The sequence below is a fragment of the Bactrocera latifrons genome, unplaced genomic scaffold (genome assembly GCF_001853355.1).
Source record: "Bactrocera latifrons isolate USDA-ARS-PBARC rearing strain unplaced genomic scaffold, ASM185335v1 scaffold_275, whole genome shotgun sequence".
NCBI lineage: Eukaryota > Metazoa > Arthropoda > Insecta > Diptera > Tephritidae > Bactrocera > Bactrocera latifrons.
This window is the reverse complement of record NW_017536352.1, coordinates 36302-57503: the sequence shown is the minus strand read 5'-3', so window position 1 is coordinate 57503 and position 21202 is coordinate 36302. Positions and strand designations below refer to the sequence as shown.

Sequence of the window (21202 nt, the reverse complement as noted above, 5' to 3'; positions counted from 1 at the left end):
CGATTAAATGTTTCTCAATATTTTTACCCGATCTTTTGACATTTCTCTTCAGTAAGTTTGGYCATTTCGTTAACTGAAGATATACAATCCAACAACGAGTCGAAATTATTACAATTTACTACTTATGAGTCAGTGGTCTCAACTATAAGCGCGTTCCGTCCAACATGTGAGTCCATACACATCATAATCATCTTGTCCGTCTTGTTAGATCAACAATTGAGCGTTGTGTCAGTGAGACAAAGAAGGACCCGTAGTGTCGATAATATTGCTGCCTCCATCGCATTAATTGTGGAATACTCACTCGTCGTTCTCAAGTGTTGGACATCTCTGTAACGACGTTGTGTTGAATTTTGCGTAAAGATCTTGGTCCACATCATTATAAAATCAAATTGACGCAAGATCTGAAGGCACTTGACCACCAAAATCATCATATGTTCATGAATTGGGCTAAGCAACAATTTCAAAATGATCCAGATTTTCATCGAAAAATCATCTTCAGCGATACGGCACATATCTGGCTGAATGGCTTCGTTAATAAGCAAAATATGCGTTCTKGGTTAGGCAGCAATCCACACGTACTCTATGAGTCGCAATTGCATCCCGAAAAAATTACGGCTTGGTATGGTCTATGGGCCGGCGGCGTCATTGGGCCATTCTTCTTCCGTGATGATCTAGACCGGCACGTTTGTGTGAATGTGAATCGCTACCGCTCAATGATGACCGAATAGTTTTGTTACGAATTGAATGATATGGACCTGTACAATGTGTGGTTCCCACAGAACGGCGCCACATGCCACGTAGAGAATATCACAATCGATTTATTGAAACCTAAGTTTGGTGAACGTGTTATCCCATGAAATGGCCAAGTCAATTGTCCGCCTCGGTCGTGCAATTTGACACAGTTAGACTATTTCCGGTAGGGCTACGTCAAGTCTATGGTCTRTGTCAACAAGCCAGCGACGATTGATGAACTTCGTACGAATATCGAACGAGAAATTTCAGCAGTGCCGGGCGATCAGCGTCTGGATTTCTGCAAGCGTACCCGTCGTGGTCATGCAAAAGATATAGATATCCATACGGAACATAATGGCGTCGAATGTTTTTTCACAGGAATAAGGAAAACTTTTGTAGTGCTCTTATTGAAAAACCAGTTATGTGTTATTGRCAAAGATGGATAAAAATCGGGTCAATACTATCCACAACTCWCTTAATTTTCTGAAGGAACTCCTCGGGCTTTGATTYCTGAAAGTTRCAAGTGTACAAAATATTCCATTACGCCCGAGCCCGCTTAGCCTTTCCTTACTTATTTTGCAATAATATTGTAATAAAAAAAGGGTGCAACARCGATCGAACTGATAGTTGATGCGTGAGAGTTGTCGAGTGCTCACATCACAATGCAAACTTGCAAAAAATCAAAACAATCAAATCATAAATGGAASGAGCGCTGCGAAGGCGGCATGAAATGTAGTCGACGTTCACGATGTGAGGCGTGCGGGAGAYCATGAGCTTAGCTGCTGTTAATCCGCTGCTAASAAAAMGGCTAAATAAGCAACGTACGCTGCAAACAATAACAAGCAGYGGAYGTGAGCCGATGGAATGGGGTGAGTGGCAGCAATTGTGCTGGAAACTTTTAGAACAGTGCTAACTACAAAAACAACAATATAAGTAACAACAACAACAGTATAAGCAACAAACGCAACAAAAACAACAATAATAATATAAGCAACAACAGCAATATAAGCAACTACAACAACAATTCCAGCTACAGCAATAATATCAGCCACAACAACAATGCTAGCAACAACAACAACATCAGCAGTAACAACAACAAACCGCGCAGCAATAGAGGCAACACCAGCAAACACTAGAACGAATTTTCAAGTCAAGTGGCAATAGATGAGTGGTGAGTGGCACGAAACCAACCGACTAGCTRGCTTAGCTGCCTAAACTAACACGCGCGTGCACAATCTAAGCACACTTGCGTATCCGACCTACAGTTTTCTGCCCCAGCGCACACACTTTACTCTGAGCCATAACACACCACAGCTCCAACAACACCAAATTGCTGTCTTGCGTATGAGCGCGTAACCACAACTATACAGCTGGGCTTGTTGTGTTAGTGGTGGTACCGTTGGTTATATTCACCAATACACTTGCATATGCACACACATTGTAGAATGGTGCTTCTACTGCCAAACCTGCCAGCCACCACCCGGTAATCCGGCATCACTCATACGCCATGCCCAACCACATTGGAATTTATAGTAATCCATGGCATTCCATTCGCAACTCGTCCGTCTCGTTGTTGTTGCTGTTCTTKCAGCTGCCGTTAGCCCTCGTTGGCAACTACTCGACTTGAATGTGCTTAAAACATCGCATGAATTGAGTAGTTTCCTGAGCTGAGCTCTACCTCATGAATGAATGAAATAATGACGGCCTGTATGTATGTGTGTATGTATGTACGAGTATGTAAGTAAACATCTGTATATGTATGCACTGCCCGTTCGCAACGTCAGCACCACGCGAATGCATTCGAATGTAACTGTTAATGAATGGTAGAAAAAGTAATACAAAAAATATTTAAGTAATGAAATCATTTGGCTGAGGGTTGCTGCGTATCATTGCCCAGCGTTGCTTGCTTGGTTAGCTACGTAGGATTAAGTGTCACTGTAGGGCCATTGCCCACTGAATATTTACGGTTGCATGCATTTTTCCTCGCTGCTTTCATATTTATTGCCAATACTCATTGCTCGGATTATTTCGGGTACAGTAAAGTAGATCAATGAATTTAAAATTTTAACAAAAAAAAAAAAAAGTAAATAATATCAGTGCCATTTCAGGGTTGCACTTCATGTCTATAGTTTTTTTCACAGTGCAATTAAATATTCATTTAAATATGGGCATTTATAATACATGGTAATTGTCAAAAACTCGCTTGCTCGACTTGCAAACTGTGTGAAAACCCATGGCTTAGTTGAAGAGAGCAAACACAAGGCTCTTAGAAATACGTAGTTAGCTTATTCCAGTTTGATAGAATTTTTTTTCAGAGGACTCTGTGAAAGGGATAACAGTACTCCAAATAGTCATTCTACTAAGTCTAACGTAGCCATTAATACTTTTAAAATTTCTTTTGACAAATAACTGAAAATTCAAAACTATTGAAAACAAAAATCAGCTGCTACTTAAGCACTGCTTAAGTCTCCCATTTTCAGTACTTAAGCATAATTTTAGTATGAACTGTAAAACACTATTTTCCTGTTTAATCTTAAGCACAACTTAAGTATGGACTGTGAAACCAGGCATAAGTGTKTTAAAAGGCTCACATGCAATAAGACAGCGAGTTGGAGCAACTTTATTCTCAACTGCCCAACTTTTTATAGATTGAACAGACGAACATAACCAARTTTCTGGACTGTTGTTAGCTGCCTTCATAAATTAGTGATAAGCTCAAAACGCTCATGTTGGCTAATGATGGCTGATGGTGGCTAACTGATCCATATTTAGGAGTTTTAGGAATCRTCAGAGACTGGTGTTCACAGTCAAGTGAAATTCTGAGTTACTTTTGGTGCGAGGTTAAGCCCTATAAGCYAACCATATTTTAAGGTAATTTCATTTTTGCAATGTCGTGCTTCCAATCCGCCAACAATATTATGAAAAAGAACTTCTCTCTGTAGAATCGTTTAATATTTACTATGTAAGTAATAATTCTCCAAAGTTTTAATCATTAGAATTAATAATACGGCTATTCTTTTCAATTATATTTTATGTTTATTGACATGTCGGGTTTTCTTAAAAAGTACAAACATCAATTAAATTATATACGTATGACTATAATATGTCAGTTTAAGTTCATTTATTACTCGCAAGTCAATTTTCAGATTTATAGTTTCCTTGAAAATTTGGACAACGTTCACAAAACATTTCCTATAGAGTTTTTGTTGATCATCCAGGGTTTCTTCAGTTCAGTTCAGTTTTATCAATTGTCATATTTGTGCACCTACAAATGTTCGCTTTTTAATTTTTGACTCGCTGCGTTTGTGGAATTTATCTCTCATATACAAATCCACTGCCACCAGGACTAGGCATAGCTTTTGCTAAACGTTTATCAGGCCGAGCTTTAAGTTTAGAAAATGGGAAGTGTGTTTTGACTTGATTGTAACGATTTTGTTTTTTGATTCGATTTTRATTTTTGTGCCAAAATTGCTCACTTTTGATCAAAAACAACGTCGCGTTGACATTGATTAGYAGATGTTGAATTCAAGATAAAAACCAAAGTTCAATTCTCGAAATGGAAGCTGCCGCTTGATTGAGCTAAGACCGAAAAAATGTCGAATGTGAAAGTTTAGGGTCGCCGTGCATCATGAGCACTTTTCAAAGAGTCGTTCGTTCGATAAAGCATATTATCTGCATATTTTTTCGCCGTTTTCGACGGATGTTCTCACGCTAATGTCTTAATACGTCTAAGTATAACGCCTTATTGACCGTCTGTCCCTCCGGATGATGTACCAAACAACGAATATCGAAAAATCAGTGAGCTGATTTTTGACCGGCTTCGACGTGGATTTTTTGGTTGCGGCTCGTTATTCTCCCTCCATTCCGATGATTATTAACTTGTTTGCATGTCAAACTCATGCACCTGGATCGAATTCGCACCATCAAGCATATCCAAAGAGACTTCTTACGGTACTCTTTAAAAAAAAAAACAAAGAATTCAGCTTTATTGGGACGAGTTGGGCAAGAGCGCTTTTCATACCTAAAATATCCATTAAAATCAATTGAACGGATTCGCGAGAGATGGCAAGAATGCTTGACCTACACTTGCTTGACAATTTTCAAGCATCATATCCTTCACATTTTTAATATTTYCATCAGTTGAAGAGGTCGYAGGATAGTCTTACCAACGTAGCAAAATTCATTTTTTTAAATATCGTTTACCCAAGGTATTTAATTAGAATTTCTRGGTGCTTTTTCGACACAACGTATTTATTTTCAAATTTATTCGAACACTAAACATTTTTACCCTAATTTTTAAACGTGATATTTACTAACCTTTAAAACTGTTTTTGTTTGGCTTTTTGTCTCATTTCTAATTAAAATTTATTCATGAGCAAAATTAATTATGAGCAACTTAAGTAGTAACAACAATGACGAAAAAAAACACAACTACAATAACCCTTGCATTCATGGCAGTGTCAGTGGCAACTGCAAGCCACTAACATCTATGTAAAAAAAAAAACAATAACAGTAACAAGAAAAAAACGAAAACATCCACAAGCCCATATATAGGCAGCAGCAACAACAATAACAAAAATACTAAAAACAAAAACTGAGGAGGCCACTTCTGCCGTAGCAGCAATGCAACGCAACAACATACATACCGTTCATTATGTTATTTGCACGCTGTCTCCCCTCCTACTTTCACAGGTCAGTTAGTCCACGGCCCAGCAGAGAGCGCACGCTAAACCATTGAGTCTCCAATGCAGCGCGACCTCAACGTGAATGAAAGGCAAAAACAAAAAAAAAGCAAATGCAAAAAAAAAAAAAAACTACAACCACAACAGCAAAGTGAAAGAATATCCACCTGATACGAGCAAAACGTCCTGCACTTGAATGCTCATTGCAGCAGCAACAAATACAACAAGTGCCATTAAAAGTTGCAACAACAGAACCAGAGCACGGCACAGCAGTGGCAGTAACCTGAACAGCGCTCGGCAAGTGCATTTTCAACAAAAAACGGCAATTTGCTGCCTGCCAGCCATCAACAGCGGTATGAGCAGCAGCAGCCGTACCAGCGTCAACGTCAACACCAACTAGCAGCAGGGAGGGCGAGYGAACGGATTATTGGTGTGGCAACGTTAACGAGTGCTCGCAATGCCCACGCTGCCTGCCCAACCACTGAGCACACGCAGAGCAGGACAGGGCTGGCTACCTGTCGTTTAGTTGSTTGCTGCTGGTGTGGTGACTGTTGAATTGGCTGTTTGCCGTGCTGGTCGTGGTCCTCTCTTTTGGGTAGCTGCTAATGTATAGTTGATGGACTATAACAATGCCTTGCCTTGCATACTATACGCTTCCTGCCAGCCTGCCTGCCCGCCCGCTTGGAGCTGCTTTGTTGWCTGAACTCGACGTTAACCAACTAAACTATTATTCACCTCAACAACATGTGTGTATATATTCTTGTACATACTTAGTACATATGTGTRTGGGCATATTTGCTGCCAGAAGTGCAGTTGCTCATCCTGCAATTGCTCACTTAAATACGCAATCAACACGAACAGCGTTTCGACAACATTAACTACATCCAATAGAACACACTCTATAATTGTACTGAACTACTTTAAATAGTCGAAAGTTGTCGATTGCTTTAAGCGAAAATACAAATTGCACCACAAAGTCGAAGAGTCCGAAACCTATGTATATCGTCGTCTTCCTCGGACTCCGACTTCTTCTWYCTGGAATATTTTAGACCGCGGCGATTATCGAAAATATGTTAAATCCCSTAGTTCAAACTTATTTGGCATTTGCCAAAAATTCCAACTTTAGTGTTGGGCTGTTTAGTTTCCAAAACTCTTATAGTCGTCTTCTTCTTCYGACGCCGACTCCACCCTTTTTGGCTTCTTTCTTCATTTCGTCAGGAGCCTGTACTTTGGAAAGTGGACATACGGTATAACCGACTTTCCAGCCTTAAAGCATTTCGCGGTGAAGTTTTTCGTGGTAGATTGAAATGGTATTGTCTTAAACCCATCATTAGCGAACYTAATGTTTGATTCGCATCACCGCCGCTTTGAAATTTGATCTCAGCTAATTTTCTACCCATTTGAACTTCGCAAACGAAAATTTCGCAAATCATATCGGCATACACAGTTCATGATGTTGCTCCTTTCATGCTTAACAGGGAAGTCATACTTAATTTGTCGTYTCACGTACGTCATACAAAGTGTTCCAAATATTTGTGGAAATAGATGTCCTCGTCTATTCTCATTTTCTGTGATGAGCCAGTTTTTGCTGTAATTCTTGATTCCGTCGAAGAGTTCATCTAGCTGTACCGCTCCGATCTGAACATCCATGGTAACGTTCTTTTGCTTTGTCATCGCSGTCATAAAAATTTCCACGATATTTGCGTAATATACTCCTGTTTCGGAGAATTTTAGGGTCCTTCTGTCTGTCCTGTGGTGGCAACTGGGTTACTGCCTTCGATTCTGATGATCGTTTTCATCGACGTCTGTGCACTTTTGGTACTGCTCGCTCTATTGTTCCCTCATCCGTTGTTGCCTCTCTCTCGTGGGTAGGTGTTCCCTCTGTGCAATCCCGGTGAGGGTTGTGGACGCTAATTTAAAGGAGTCAATGCTAGGAGCTCGGAGCATGCTCACGTCTAAAACATTGGAGATATGTCTTCTCTTCCGTCGGGGCACAAGTTAGCGATATGTTAAAGAACTTTGTTTTGATGCGAATTGTAGCAAGACGTTCATCCACCGCGTCGAATGYCATTTCTCGGCGACGGAGTCTCTCTCCCACCACGAAACCCACACCGAACTTGCGCTCCTTGTGGACCTACTCCTCTCAGCCTTTGTACCGTCCATCACACTTCTTGATCGGCGGCGATGTCAGCCTTTACTCTTACGAGGACATGAACCAGGTGGGCAACGGCAACTTCCCAATTAAGGGACTGGACATACCAAGTGCATGCCCCTAAATCGTTATCATTAATGAGTGCGAGGCTGKTTTATCTTTTTAATTGGGATGTTTTTTTTTTTTTACGTGGCGAGTCTCAAACCMAGCGCACAACTCTGGAGAGGGATGGTTCGTCTTCAAACGGATGTTCTTTGGCTACCCAGAAGATCCTTGGTCTAAGACCGGGAGTCGTGAGCTACTTGAGCCGTATGTAAAGGAACTGGCCACTCCTRAGTGAATGGCGATCAGAGAACTTCCTTACTTGTATACGTGACTCCACTCCTCCACTTTTCTTCACAATTGTCAACATAATTGGAAAAAAGAGTGTACACGATTACCGGGGAGGGTCGATTCGGCGGCGTTCGCACAAAGTCGGCTGACGTATGAGAATGACTTGGTGCATTTTACGTCGAGATCTTAAATCGAAGGCGTACAAAATACAGGTTTTGCAAGAAATGAAGCCGCTCGACTTTCCTAAGCTACATCGCTGGACTATCTGGGCTCTTTAGAAGTTCCAAGAAGTTCGTCGGTAAGAATGAAACGGTCACCTGTGATATTATAGCTTCGATGCAGCCGAAGTTAACAGTTTTTCTTCTTTTATTATTATTTTATTGTCATTTTATTTGCCTCGTCGAACTTTAATTTAAAATGATCCACGCTTTTTTTTCATCGCAATTTCCTTCACCCATTTTTATTGTTGCTGCACTCATTTACCCCTCGAAACATTTTTAATATCCATGCACTATTTAGCATAGGTTTTGTTTTTCAATTTCTGCAACAACTATTTGCCCTTCGCAGGCACCCCCTTCTTGTCACCTGTATGCTGAATGCCTGCATCATTTTCGCCCATTCGCTGCAAGCAAGCTTTCTTGCGCATAAAATTATAATACGCCCTAATGGCCTGGCGCCACATTAAAATGTTTGCTCACAGGGGGAATAGGCGAACAATTTCGTTTTATTTTTGTTTTATTGCCAACCACAAGCCACAACATTTCAATTCATGGCATTTTCGCAGCATTCCAATCTCGATGAGGTGCATGGCGGGCGTTACATACAGGGATGTAGAAGAAGGTGGCAGCCCCACCTTCACGGACACCGTTTTCATTACAACTGCTTAGAATTTATATAAACACTTGAATACTTAATTTTGATATAATATGTAGCTGATATGGAAGAGGTGCATAGCTTAGCCACTCACAGCCCCAGTTTTGGCCGGTTTAACTTAGTGTTGCATAATATTATCTGTAATTATATGCTTATGTATGTCTTCTTCCTCATTTTACGCATGCGGTCATCCGAATTATGTCATCYTCTCTGCCCCTCCACACATCTTCATCATAGTCACCTTTAATATGGGGTGGCTCTCGGCTACCTGGCTACCTTCACCTCAGCTTAAGACCTCACTTCCACTCTTCCGCAAAATTTACGTGCTTACGTGTTTCCAGTAGTGCACTTCAGCATTCTCCCCCAATGGGTTTTTCGTCGCAAATCCTTCATTCACACTCGCATAAATCCCCAACACCCCCCCGGTCAGTTGAAAATTTCCCGCCCACAAAGTTCCTTGCTACTATTGTTACCATTGCTGCTTGCTGGTTGTTGCTGCTGCTGTTGTTGGCGCATTAATTATTAAAATATTCATTGCGTTGCATTTTAATTCATGMTGTTGCAGGTAGACGCCTGATGAGTGTACGTTTTTTGCCATTTTTCGTTGTTGTTTTTATTTTATTTGTTGATGGCTGCTATTTTTTCGTCATACCACTTGTTAATGCTGATGGTCATCGTTATCGTTGTTGTTGCTGCTGTTATTATTGTTGTAGACAATATTGCTCACGCGAAGGTTGTCCCCAATGCTATGCTTGCAACAGCAATAGCAACGGCGCACAGTACGGGCACGTAATTTACAGCCTACGTTAGTCTTCTGCAATGTGATCATGTAACTGTGGCAGCAGCAACACACACGACCACCATTGTCCTTCYTACGTTCCCTCGACGGCCTCATTTTGTTCACTGCAAACCCCTGCAACGATTGTTGCCTGTTTCCATTTCTTCATGCTTCCACCGCTCGCCGTRCTCAACGCCGTCACCGCAATGTGGGTGCCGCCTCATGCATTAAAGTTGAGACACATCGACCGTGCCKCTTGTGTTGACAGTCTTCAACATTCAGTCTGCATATGTAGTGAAAGCATTTCGTTGGTTGATTGATGCGAATAATGCAGGTATTTTATTTACAAGTGTGTGCCTATGTACATATGTACAACTGTTATAATATATTGTACATACATACATATAGTCTCTTAAGAGCTGCAGAGGTCTCCAATTGTTAGAGAGGAAAGTAGATGGTGATCACACTGCAGCGTTGTTATATATTCTACCATTTTTCTACTACTTATTTTTGTGGAGGTTTCAAAATAAACTTCGGTTGATTTGASCTTGCGAGTTCTATAATAATTTTTTCTGGAACTCAATGTCGCGGGCTTGAATTAAAAGTTTTGATAGGACCTAGTACATTTTGTAATATAATAGCTTATTATTGCCGTTTTCAGAAGTGCATATACAAAAGTTTACAACTGATTTCGGTAAATCACTTTGTAAAGCGTTTAAGGGTTCTACAGAATCATTCGCCATAGACAGAAAATGTAGTAATCACTTGGTGTCAGTACTGGACCAATCTGAGTAACGATATGCCAAGTCAGTATCGATATGACGATACGAAAGATATATGCCACTTCGTGTAGTCTTGTTGGAACCTAATTCCTCTTTTACTACCCAAGACAGACTGCTTGTGGGCGATTGTTTCCTTCAGCAGGTCCGAATATTGTTGACAGTTCATGTCAAAACTAAGAGTTTGACCGCAGTAAAGCATCTGACAGCAGTTGATACCCTGCCAATAGCACCAAAAATTTAGCAAAATCTTCCTAGTAGTCCATCCTGGCTGTTTCCGCTTGACGTTGTCGTAAGTAACCCTCTCTTCTTCAACACTAACTATTAGCTTTAGAAATTAATAGATTTTCCTGCGATTTAGAAACAACTTGTAGATGGAAATTCGGAATATGAATATTCTTCTGATCATTCGTCACCAATGAGCTTCAATTTGTATCCGGCCTTTTTTAAATGGTTCCAAATAGTTTAGCTCATGTTAATCCTAAACGGACGGTAGGACTCTGTGATTTCGATTTTTTTTATTTTTATTTTCAATGATAAGCCCTCTAGAATCTAGTGCATCTTGAACATCAATACTAACGGAATGGAATTGACGAATGATTGACCGTTATAGCATCAGGACCGTAAACAATATAAACTTTTTCCGCCGACTGGCTTGCGTTTCGCCTTTATCGAAGAAAAACTCTAAAATATGGCACTTTACAAAGTCCAAGGTACAACATACACTCTTTTGCCTTATAATAAAACTTCTGAATAGATATGACTCTAAGATTATTTAGTGTTGGTTGAAACATTCCTATAGAAGTTTTACTCAGTTAAGTATGTCCTCGTTTCTTTGGTAGCAATGGGCAGTAGTGCCGGTTTAACTAAACTTCAAGGAAGCAATTTGGTCCCAATAAATCTAAAACACACACATAATTTCGTGCTAGATTCGAATATACATTAATACAAATTTATAGCATGGACATTGCAGCTACCCAGAATTAGTTTCTCGTCGGCGACTTTGGAGTCGTATAATGTTACTTAATAAGTGGAAATCGTAATAAGACAATGGAATAAGACAATGGAATATTTTTATTTTTTTTTTTTTATTTTTATATTTACGCCGTCTTGTTGAAACCAGATGTCGCCGAGATCACGAGCTTAAATTTCAGGCATCAAATATTCGGTTAACATGGCGCAATAACGGACACCATTGACAGTAAGGTTCTCACCGACATTATTTTTGAAGAAATATGGAGTAATACAGCAATTTTGGTTGTTTACATACCCATTAAGTCAGAAATCATCGCTGAACAAAATTTGGCCCGAAAACATCGGATCTTATGATGCATATACTATCCGAACAGTCATAATCAAGACAAAGATCTTTATATACACTTTTATGCTATAAAAAAGTACCAATTATAGCTTCGGAACCGGAATCAATCGAAATTAATGATTTTACTTGTTTTGATAGGAAAAAGCTCTGCCTAAATCCACTGGCTCTTCGAAGATCTTATTTTGATATAGAAAGGGCAGAAAAGTTCATCAACAAAGCTAAAATTTTGTTGATCGATGTAGGGCGGCTCCGGGGGTATTGGGATGCCGGGCTTGGTAGGATTGTTGTAGGCCTTGGCGTTATCGTGGTGCAACTTCCAATCGGCTGCGATGTCTTGTCGCTGTCGAAGTACAGTCGCATCGGAAACTACCTACTATTTTTCGGACAAACCCTGTATGCTGGTATCATTTTCGCGAGTCAAATTTTGTTATTTTCTGATTTTGAATACCCTTTCTTACAGCATATATCTTGTTAAAATCTTTATTGAGATTTCTATTAGCATTATATAATAAATGTATCTACTATATGCTATATTGTTTCAAGGTTTCATTATAAAATATGTTATATATTTATTTTTGTTTTATTCGCGCAACATTCAAGCCAACCATACGCCTTCCTTGCCTTTCTCTCACCGGTAGATGTATAGGTGTGTACTAACTGCTTGAGTCCTTCGCACATTTCTAAATATTAATGCGTACAAATATGATGAGTGCATTGCATAATACCCACTCTCGCCTTGTTGACTATCTTTATGCAAATTGAATGCGCAGCACCAGCGACGCATTAATGCCAAACAATGCTTATTCAAATACATTTTATGCAGCGCACACTGCATTGACTCCCACTTCCGTGTCCTTCGCAGCAGCATTAACAGCAACCCACAGCAAAGCAGCGTGCAATTACCAGCAGCCAACATGCATAGCTGTGAATGAATAACGGTAATGTGTAGTGGGTGGCAGGTGATAATGTGTAGCGAGCGATGGCGGATGGTTGCATAAGTGTGCCTGGCGCACAATACACAACCAGCAGTGTTGTGTTGCCGTTGCTGCTGCTGCTGGTGCTGGTGCTGCATGGAGACCCACTTAGCTGCACGCTTGGTCGCTCCTGCGGGTACTCAACGCATCCACTCATTCAATGCACGCATGCAAATATTTTGCTTCATTTTATCACGCGTGCCAACCTGCACCAACCGTGCTGGGTATGTGGCAGTGTGGCAGTGTGAGCGCGCTTACCAACACCCCACAAACATTCGAACATTGTGCTGCGGTTAGTTTATCCTTGTTGATATTTCAACACACTTTTTTCGCCATTTGTTTGCTTGGCATGTTATTATGATTGCGCTCGCTCGCGAGTTGTTGTTTTTCCTATTTATTTTTTTTGTTAGTTTTGCAGTTTATTTAGGCGCTGCGCACGAGGTGGCTGCTGCTTGAGCTCTCTAACGTAATCCTGCTACAAAAAATGCATTCATTCATTTGCAATTAGATCAGCTGAAGTAGATTTGAACGCTAGGCTGGTGTGGTGGATGGGTGGTTAGCTGGCTTGTGTGGCAGGTGGGTGGGTAGGTAGCTGGTGGCAAGTATCCTTGGTTGAGCTTACGAGTATGCCTATCGCAAGCAACTGGAACGATTGCTGCATAGTTAATGATGTTGCAGCAATATGGCAACAGCATGTGCGCCAACACCATCTACAGCAACGGCAGCAGCGAATGTGTGCCACATACCAACAGTTGGCATATTGTTAGACGCATGAACAATAATGCGCAGCAAGGCGTTGCAGCAGCCACATACTTGTATGTATGTATGAATGCCGTTTAATAAGGGTGCGTGGCTGTCTGCTGGTAAGCACAGCTTGAGGAGCCACATATTCACCACTTGAGCACTCAGTTTTATTGTGTGTTGGAATTTCAATTCAATTCAATGCCCCTGTAGTGTATTTGTATGCTGCTTCGTAGCATCCTTGCTTGCTGTCGTGACTCCAATGCTTCGCTTGGCTTATGGATTGCTTGGTTGGTGGTTATGTTGTTGCCTACTCTCGAAGTGTTGCTAAAGTCAGTCACTCCGTTCATCGTGCGTGAATTTCGTAGTAAGCGTTGATGCAGCAGCGCTTATTGTTTTTTGATTTCTAATTGGGCCTATTCTTCACGCAGACACTGCATACGGAGTTCAGTTGGGGTGCTTTTCCCCTTTTGCGATCTAAATTTTGCTCGTTTTAATGGAGTTTTATTAAAGCTTAAGCTTCCGTGCTTCGGCGGAATGCAGACCATGCGCGGCGGAGGATGAGACGCTAGAATATTATATTGGCGAACTCCCAGCCTCAACCGGCTGAGACGAGATATCCTCCACGGAAACGAAACATTAAGGGGAAGTCTGAAGTATTGATTAAGTCTCATAACCCGAATGATTTGCGACTTCAAAACCCCGAAACAGCACTTGAGACGCTATTATTGCAACAAGTCCTAATTTTCTAGTGTTCGGTACATCATATCAGTCCAATTGGTCTCAAACAGTATGTGCAAATAGCCATACCGAGAGATAAGTTTTAGAGAAATACGCTGTAAGACATATCGAAAGCATACAATTCTAAGTCAGGCAGTGAATGTTATTTTTCATTTACTGCCCACAAACTTGTTTTGTAAGCAGCTAACAGCGAAGCCAGCAGTTGGACTGGGGGAATCCTTCCTATTAGTCGTCTGCATGGTTATTCGTTGATATTTAGTAAGTTCCCGCTTCTGCACAATACCACATATTTTCGAAATTCATCCCCAGTATTGACTTCCTTTCCAAAGTATAGTGGGTAAGGGGTGAGTTGGACAGGTACGCAGTTACAAGTATTTATGCGGAAGGGTCCAGACTAGATAATCGAGTGGAATGTGTCTTTTCTTCTTTTTAATCGGTTATAATCGATTTTAGAACAACGCGCCAGTCGTTCTTCCTTTTCGCTGTTGAAGATTCCAAGTCTTCCTATTTTCTGCTTCCCCGGTGTCCTCAGCAAAGCTAGATACCAGAACCGCTTTAAAATTGCCAGAGGACAGCAGCGTCTTCCAAACGGAGATCGCAACGATAAAAGTAAGCTGCCTTGTTCTGACAAAGAGTACGCTCACAACAGGAAATATATTTATTTAAACAGTTAGCCAACCGATTTGGAATGCACAAAAGTTTTTTAAGGTTTACTCAAAGGCAGTGTAAAAATGCCCGATCGCTTTGTGGACTAACAGCTTATTTCATTCTTTATATCTTGGGGCATTTTTTAGATTTTCAATATGACGACATCAAGACTAAAAAAAATTTATGCTTCATTTCTTTCCAGGTCACATCTCACCCGCATTATCCACAGCGTCTTCAACCGCTATTTCTTCCTTTGCATCGTCTTCCGCATTGCCCAGCGGCGCAAGCGTTTCGTCTTTTATGCCCTCAACACTGCTATTCACCACATATCATGACATACAAGTCGCGAATATTACACGACCGACTGGTAGTCCACAAATCGAAGTCATCGTCAAAGATCTCACCGAAACGATGGCCATCGATTTTTATTATGCACGCAATCTAATTTGTTGGGCCGATTGTGGACGCGAGGTTATCGAATGCATAAATGTGAATACTTCTGTGCCGTTGGTAAAGGCACCCAAACAAACTGTGATATCAGCTGGTCTCGATAAACCCGAAGGACTCGCCATCGATTGGTATACGGATAAGTTGTATTGGACGGATGGTGAGAGAAATCGCATCGAAGTAGCCACGTTGGATGGTAAATATCAGAAGGTGCTCTTTTGGACGGATTTGGATCAGCCGCGCGCTATTACGGTGGTACCTTCAAAGCGCCTACTCATTTGGACCGATTGGGGTGAGTATCCAAGAATAGAGCGCGCCAGCATGGATGGTGATCCATTGACACGCATGACAATTGTGAAGGATAATATCTTTTGGCCCAACGGTTTGGCTGTCGATTTGAAGAATGATGTCGTTTATTGGGCGGATGGTCATTTAAAAWTTATCGATGTCATGAAGTTTGATGGCAGCAATCGTCGTACAGTTGTTGGTAATTTGGATTATCCKTATAGTGTAACGTACTTCAAYAATCGCCTGTTTTGGACCGATTGGTCTAAGGGCGGCTCACTAAATACTTTCGATATAAAAACACGCGAGTTGCGCGAGCTCATCGACACACCGGAAGCACCGATTACCTTGCGCACTTGGGATCCCTCGCTACAACCKTTCGAAGATAACCCCTGCGTGCATAACAAYGGCAATTGCTCACACATTTGTCTGCTTTCAACAAATGCAAAGGGTTATAGTTGCGCTTGTCCGACGGGTGTGCAATTGGAAACAGAAACAACTTGCGCAAATGGCTCAYGTGAAATGCTATTTATCGTGCAACGCGGTTTGCTTAGCAAAATTTCTTTGGATATGCCGGACTTTACYGTMTTTCCATTGCCATTGGGGAAAGTGCGTTACGCAATTGCAATYGACTATGATCCGGTGGAAGAGTACATTTATTGGTCCGATGTAGAGGCGTATGCGATACGTCGCGCACATCCCGACGGCACAGCCATTCAAGATTTTGTGACATCCGAAGTGCGCCATCCCGACGGTCTGGCGGTAGATTGGCTCGCACGCAATCTTTACTGGACCGACACAGTAACAGATCGTGTSGAGGTATGTCGTTTGGATGGTACGGCGCGTAAAGTACTGATCTATGAAGATYTAGAAGAACCGCGTGCCATTGCGCTGGCACCCTCGCTTGGTTGGATGTTCTGGAGTGATTGGAATGAAAAGAAACCAAAGGTTGAGCGTGCATCACTGGATGGTTCCGAACGTGTGGTGCTTGTATCCGAAGACCTTGGTTGGCCSAACGGTATAGCTTTGGATATTGAAGCGAAAACAATTTACTGGTGTGATGGCAAAACCGATAAAATCGAAGTCGCCAATATGGACGGYTCTGAYAGGCGTGTCGTCATAAGCGACAATCTGAAGCATTTGTTTGGCTTGAGTTTACTGGATGACTATCTTTACTGGACCGATTGGCAACGGCGTGCCATCGATCGCGCGCATAAAATTACCGGCAACAATCGTATAGTCGTCGTTGATCAATATCCAGACCTCATGGGGTTGAAAGTATCRCGYTTACGTGAYGTCAAGGGTTCAAACGCATGTGCCGTACGCAATGGCGGCTGCTCACAACTTTGCCTTAACCGTCCCAGTGACTACGTCTGYCGTTGTTCGATCGAATACGAGTTGGCGAACGATAAAAAGACATGCGTGATACCCGAAGCATTTCTGYTATTCTCGCGACAAGAGCACATTGGACGTATTTCCATTGACAACAATGAGGGTAATCACAATGATGAAAAGATACCCTTTAAGGATGTGCGCGATACGTACGCTTTGGATGTGGATGTGGCAGACAGACGCATCTATTGGACGGATCAGAAGTCAAAATGTATTTTTCGCGCATTTCTTAATGGCTCTTTCGTACAACGTATTATTGATACTGGTCTTATATGTCCGGAGGGCATTGCGGTAGACTGGCTGGCGCATAATATTTACTGGACGGACTCGGAAGCGCGACGCATTGAAGTGGCACGTTTAGACGGCACTAGTCGTCGCGTGCTGCTTTGGAAGGGCGTAGAAGAACCGCGTTCGTTGGTATTGGAACCCAAACGCGGTTATATGTATTGGATCGAATCGCCATCGGATTCGATTAGACGCGCCGGCATGGATGGCTCTGAATTGCAAACAATTATATCGGGTGCAAATCATGCCACCGTACTCACATTGGATCCAGAAACACGGCGGATCTACTGGGCGACACAATCTGGTCCGACAAAAATYGAATCTGCTGACTGGGATGGCAAAAAGCGTCAGGTACTGATCAACACAGATGTCGACGAGCCYTGCGCGATGTCGCTATATCAAGACTATGTCTATTGGAGTGATTGGAATACGGGTGACATTGAACGCGTGCATAAAATAACTGGACAAAATCGTAGTCTCGTGCACAGCGGCATGACGTATATACGTTCGCTGTTGATATTCTATCAAAATCGCCAGGTGGGCACCAAYCCATGCACGATCAACAATGGCGGCTGCTCGCATTTGTGCTTAGCGCAACCGACGCGTCGTGGCATGGTGTGCGCCTGCCCAACACACTACACATTRGCTAAGGATAATGTGTCCTGTCTGCCACCCAGAAACTACATCGTCTATAGTCAGCGTAATAGCTTCGGTCGGCTGTTACCAAACACCAGCGATTGTCCGAATGTTCCRTTGCCTGTGGTGGGTAAGAATATACGCGCCGTGGAATATGATCCAATTTCGCATAACATTTTCTGGGTRAGTTTACTCAATTGGTCGCTTTAGTTAGCACGTATACTATACAAATACTACTCCTATTCAACAGGTGGAAGGTCGCAGCCATAGCATTAAACGCTCACTCGCCAACAGCAGCTACATTAAGATCTTAGTAGGTTCGGGTGCGCAACCTTTCGATATTGCAATCGATGTGATTGGTCGTTTGCTGTTTTGGTCCTGCTCGTACGCAAACACAATTAATGTAACGAGGTATGTGAGATCGTGAAATCGGATAAATTTGAAGTTCGCACTTGATTTTTAAAACTAAATAATAATTATTTCGSCGCACAGATTCGACGGCGACTCAATAGGCGTCATCGATACTGGCGACTCGGAGAAACCGCGCAATATTGCCGTACACGCCATGCGGCGTCTACTCTTTTGGACCGATGTGGGCAGTCAGCAAGCCATCATACGTTCGCGCATTGATGGCGCTGAGCGTGTCGTGCTCGCCTTTAARTTGGAAGGCGTCACAGCGCTGGCGGTGGATCAGCAAAGCGATATGGTCTACTATGCGCATGGCAAGCGCATCGACTCCATGGACATAAATGGCAAAAATAAGTAAGTTGACACAACGAAATAAGCACATAACAATATAGTTATAAACTTCTTCTTCACCTCTCGCGTTCGTTGTAGAAAAATTCTGGTTTCCACRCAAATCTCGCAAGTCATCTCGCTAGCCGCGCTGCAGGGTTTCGTCTATTGGTTGGATGATAAAACCGGCGTGGAGCGTATAACCGTCAATGGTGATGGTCGTCGSCCGGAAATACAACGTCTRCCACAAATTACCGATATTGTTGCCGTTTGGACGCCAGAGTCGAAATTATTTCGCAATCACACATGTTTACATAGTCGCACCAAATGCTCACACATATGTATCGCSTCATCAGAGGGACGTGCGCGTGATATTTGCTCTTGTCCGAAGAGTCTCATGTTGCTCGAGGATAGACAGAATTGTGGCGCTTTGCCCGCCTGTGGTCCAGATCATTTCACTTGTGCGGCGCCCGTCAAGGGTGATGGCTCCAGCAGTGATACGAATAAAGATTGCATACCAGCCTCGTGGCGCTGYGATGGCCAAAGYGATTGTCCGGATAAATCCGATGAAGTTGGCTGCCCAACATGTCGACCGGACTTATTCAGTTGCCAGTCCGGCGAATGTATCGAYAAAGATYTRGTTTGCGATGGYACTACAAATTGTGCGAATGGACATGATGAGGCGGACTGCTGCAAGCGCCCGGGCGAGTTTCAGTGCCCCAGCAATAAGGTAAGTTGCTGCTATGCCCATATTKGCACCAAATGCTTATWTGCTATAATCGAATTCTTTACAGGTCTGCATTTCGGCCACACTAGTTTGTGACGGTTGGGAAAATTGTGCCGATGGCGCTGATGAATCTGCCGAGATGTGCTTRCAACCGAATACACGCGCCATGGCGCCTGCCTCCGATAAGAAAGCCTTCATGATACTCATCTTTGCCACCATCGTCATCATTTTCTCCATAGTCTATCTGCTACAGGTTTGCCGCACTCGCATCGGCAAAAGTCGCAACGAACCCAAAGATGATCAGGCATCTGATCCACTCTCACCCTCTACTYTGTCGAAATCACAACGCGTTTCGAAAATCGCCTCCGTCGCCGACGCAATGCGCATGTCCACGCTGAATTCACGCAACAGCATCAACTCATATGATCGCAATCACATTACCGGCGCCTCCAGTTCAACCACCAATGGCAGCAGCATGGGCGCTTATCCCATTAATCCGCCACCGTCGCCAGCGACACGCTCRCGTCGTCCTTATCGTCATTATCGCATCATAAATCAACCACCACCGCCAACRCCCTGCTCMACGGACATTTGCGACGAGTCCGATTCGAATTACACCAGCAARTCGAATAGCAATAATAGCAATGGTGCCACGAAAATTTCCTCATCATCGGCGGTCATATGCWTGCAATATCAGTATGATAGTGARCCATATCCGCCGCCGCCGACGCCACGCTCCCACTATCACAGCGATGTGCGAATAGTGCCGGAATCGTCGTGTCCGCCATCGCCGTCGTCGCGTTCATCAACATATTTCTCACCGTTGCCGCCGCCGCCATCGCCAGTGCAATCGCCCAGCCGTGGTTTCACGTAACATTTCGAGATTTACTTGTAAAAAATAATATTAATATGCGTGTCGTGTGCATAAGTATATGTGTGTCTGTTAGATTTTTTTTGAGTGTTAAAATCGCGTTTAAACATATTTATAACGGTTTAATGCAGACTTTAGTGTTTGTTTGTGTGTTTGTGCATAGTTTTCCATATAAATATGCGTTAGGTWGTTTAAGTGTGTAACTTAGTTTAATGCCAATTGCAATGACGTAACGTTCATATCATGAAAAAAATGCTTCCGTTTACTTATACCGTTACTTTTAACGAGTATTCATTAGTCTTAAGGTTAGTTAATATGAAATTAGTGTACTTATTGTGCATATATACATATTATTATGTATCTTGATTTTTCATGTGWACTTGTACCTATCTAGCTGCTATAAACTCTGACCCTTAACAAAATTATAAATTAAAGTATCAATTTTAAATTTTCATAATACGCTTTTTCTGTTTTCCGCTTTAAAATAAATATTAGTTTCAAGTACTAAGTTTAGAAATGTTACAATGTCGGCTGTTTTGTATACAGATATTTTTTAATTTAGTATTTTTTTGAATTTTGAATTTGAGGTTATGATTCAAAACTTTTTTCTTTTCAATTTTCAATTTCAAATTTTTTCAATTTTAAATTGGGAAAGGTTTTTATTCAGTTTTTTTTTTTTTGAGGTTATTAGGTTTTTTCGCTTTCTGTTATTTGAATTTGAGGTTATTCTCTTTTTTATTTTCATTTGTTATTATTTTTATTTTAATTTAGATTTGAGATTATTATTCCTTATTTTTTATTTTAATGACTTTGCATTTGAAGTTATCACAAATAGTAGAAAAGCGATCACTTATATTTACTTGGAATCATTTTAGTTACATTTTTTCAAATTTGAGGTTGTCATAAATAGTTAMAAAAAAATAATCAATTTTATTTATCATTTCAGAATTTTTTGTTTGTAAATTTGAGTAATCATATTTCCATAACTTCCATAACTTAAATAACCGAAGATCTCAAAATTATTTACTACTCCAAGATTGTATACAATGACAAGGTCTTAAGAAATATTT

General features: G+C 41.7%; 1 protein-coding gene across 1 annotated transcript in view; it reads left to right on the top strand.

The window, feature by feature from the left end:
• Positions 1-20211, top strand: part of LOC108970005 (low-density lipoprotein receptor-related protein 6) — a 114669-nt gene extending 94458 nt beyond the window's left edge. Inside the window, exons 2-6 of the mRNA XM_018935080.1 lie at positions 14957-17982; positions 18050-18210; positions 18292-18561; positions 18637-19264; positions 19329-20211. Of these exons, the coding sequence (XP_018790625.1) occupies positions 14957-17982; positions 18050-18210; positions 18292-18561; positions 18637-19264; positions 19329-20135 (4892 nt within the window). The 3' untranslated portion in view covers positions 20136-20211. The remainder of the gene's footprint in view (positions 1-14956; positions 17983-18049; positions 18211-18291; positions 18562-18636; positions 19265-19328) is intronic.
• The last annotated feature ends 991 nt before the right edge of the window (positions 20212-21202 follow it).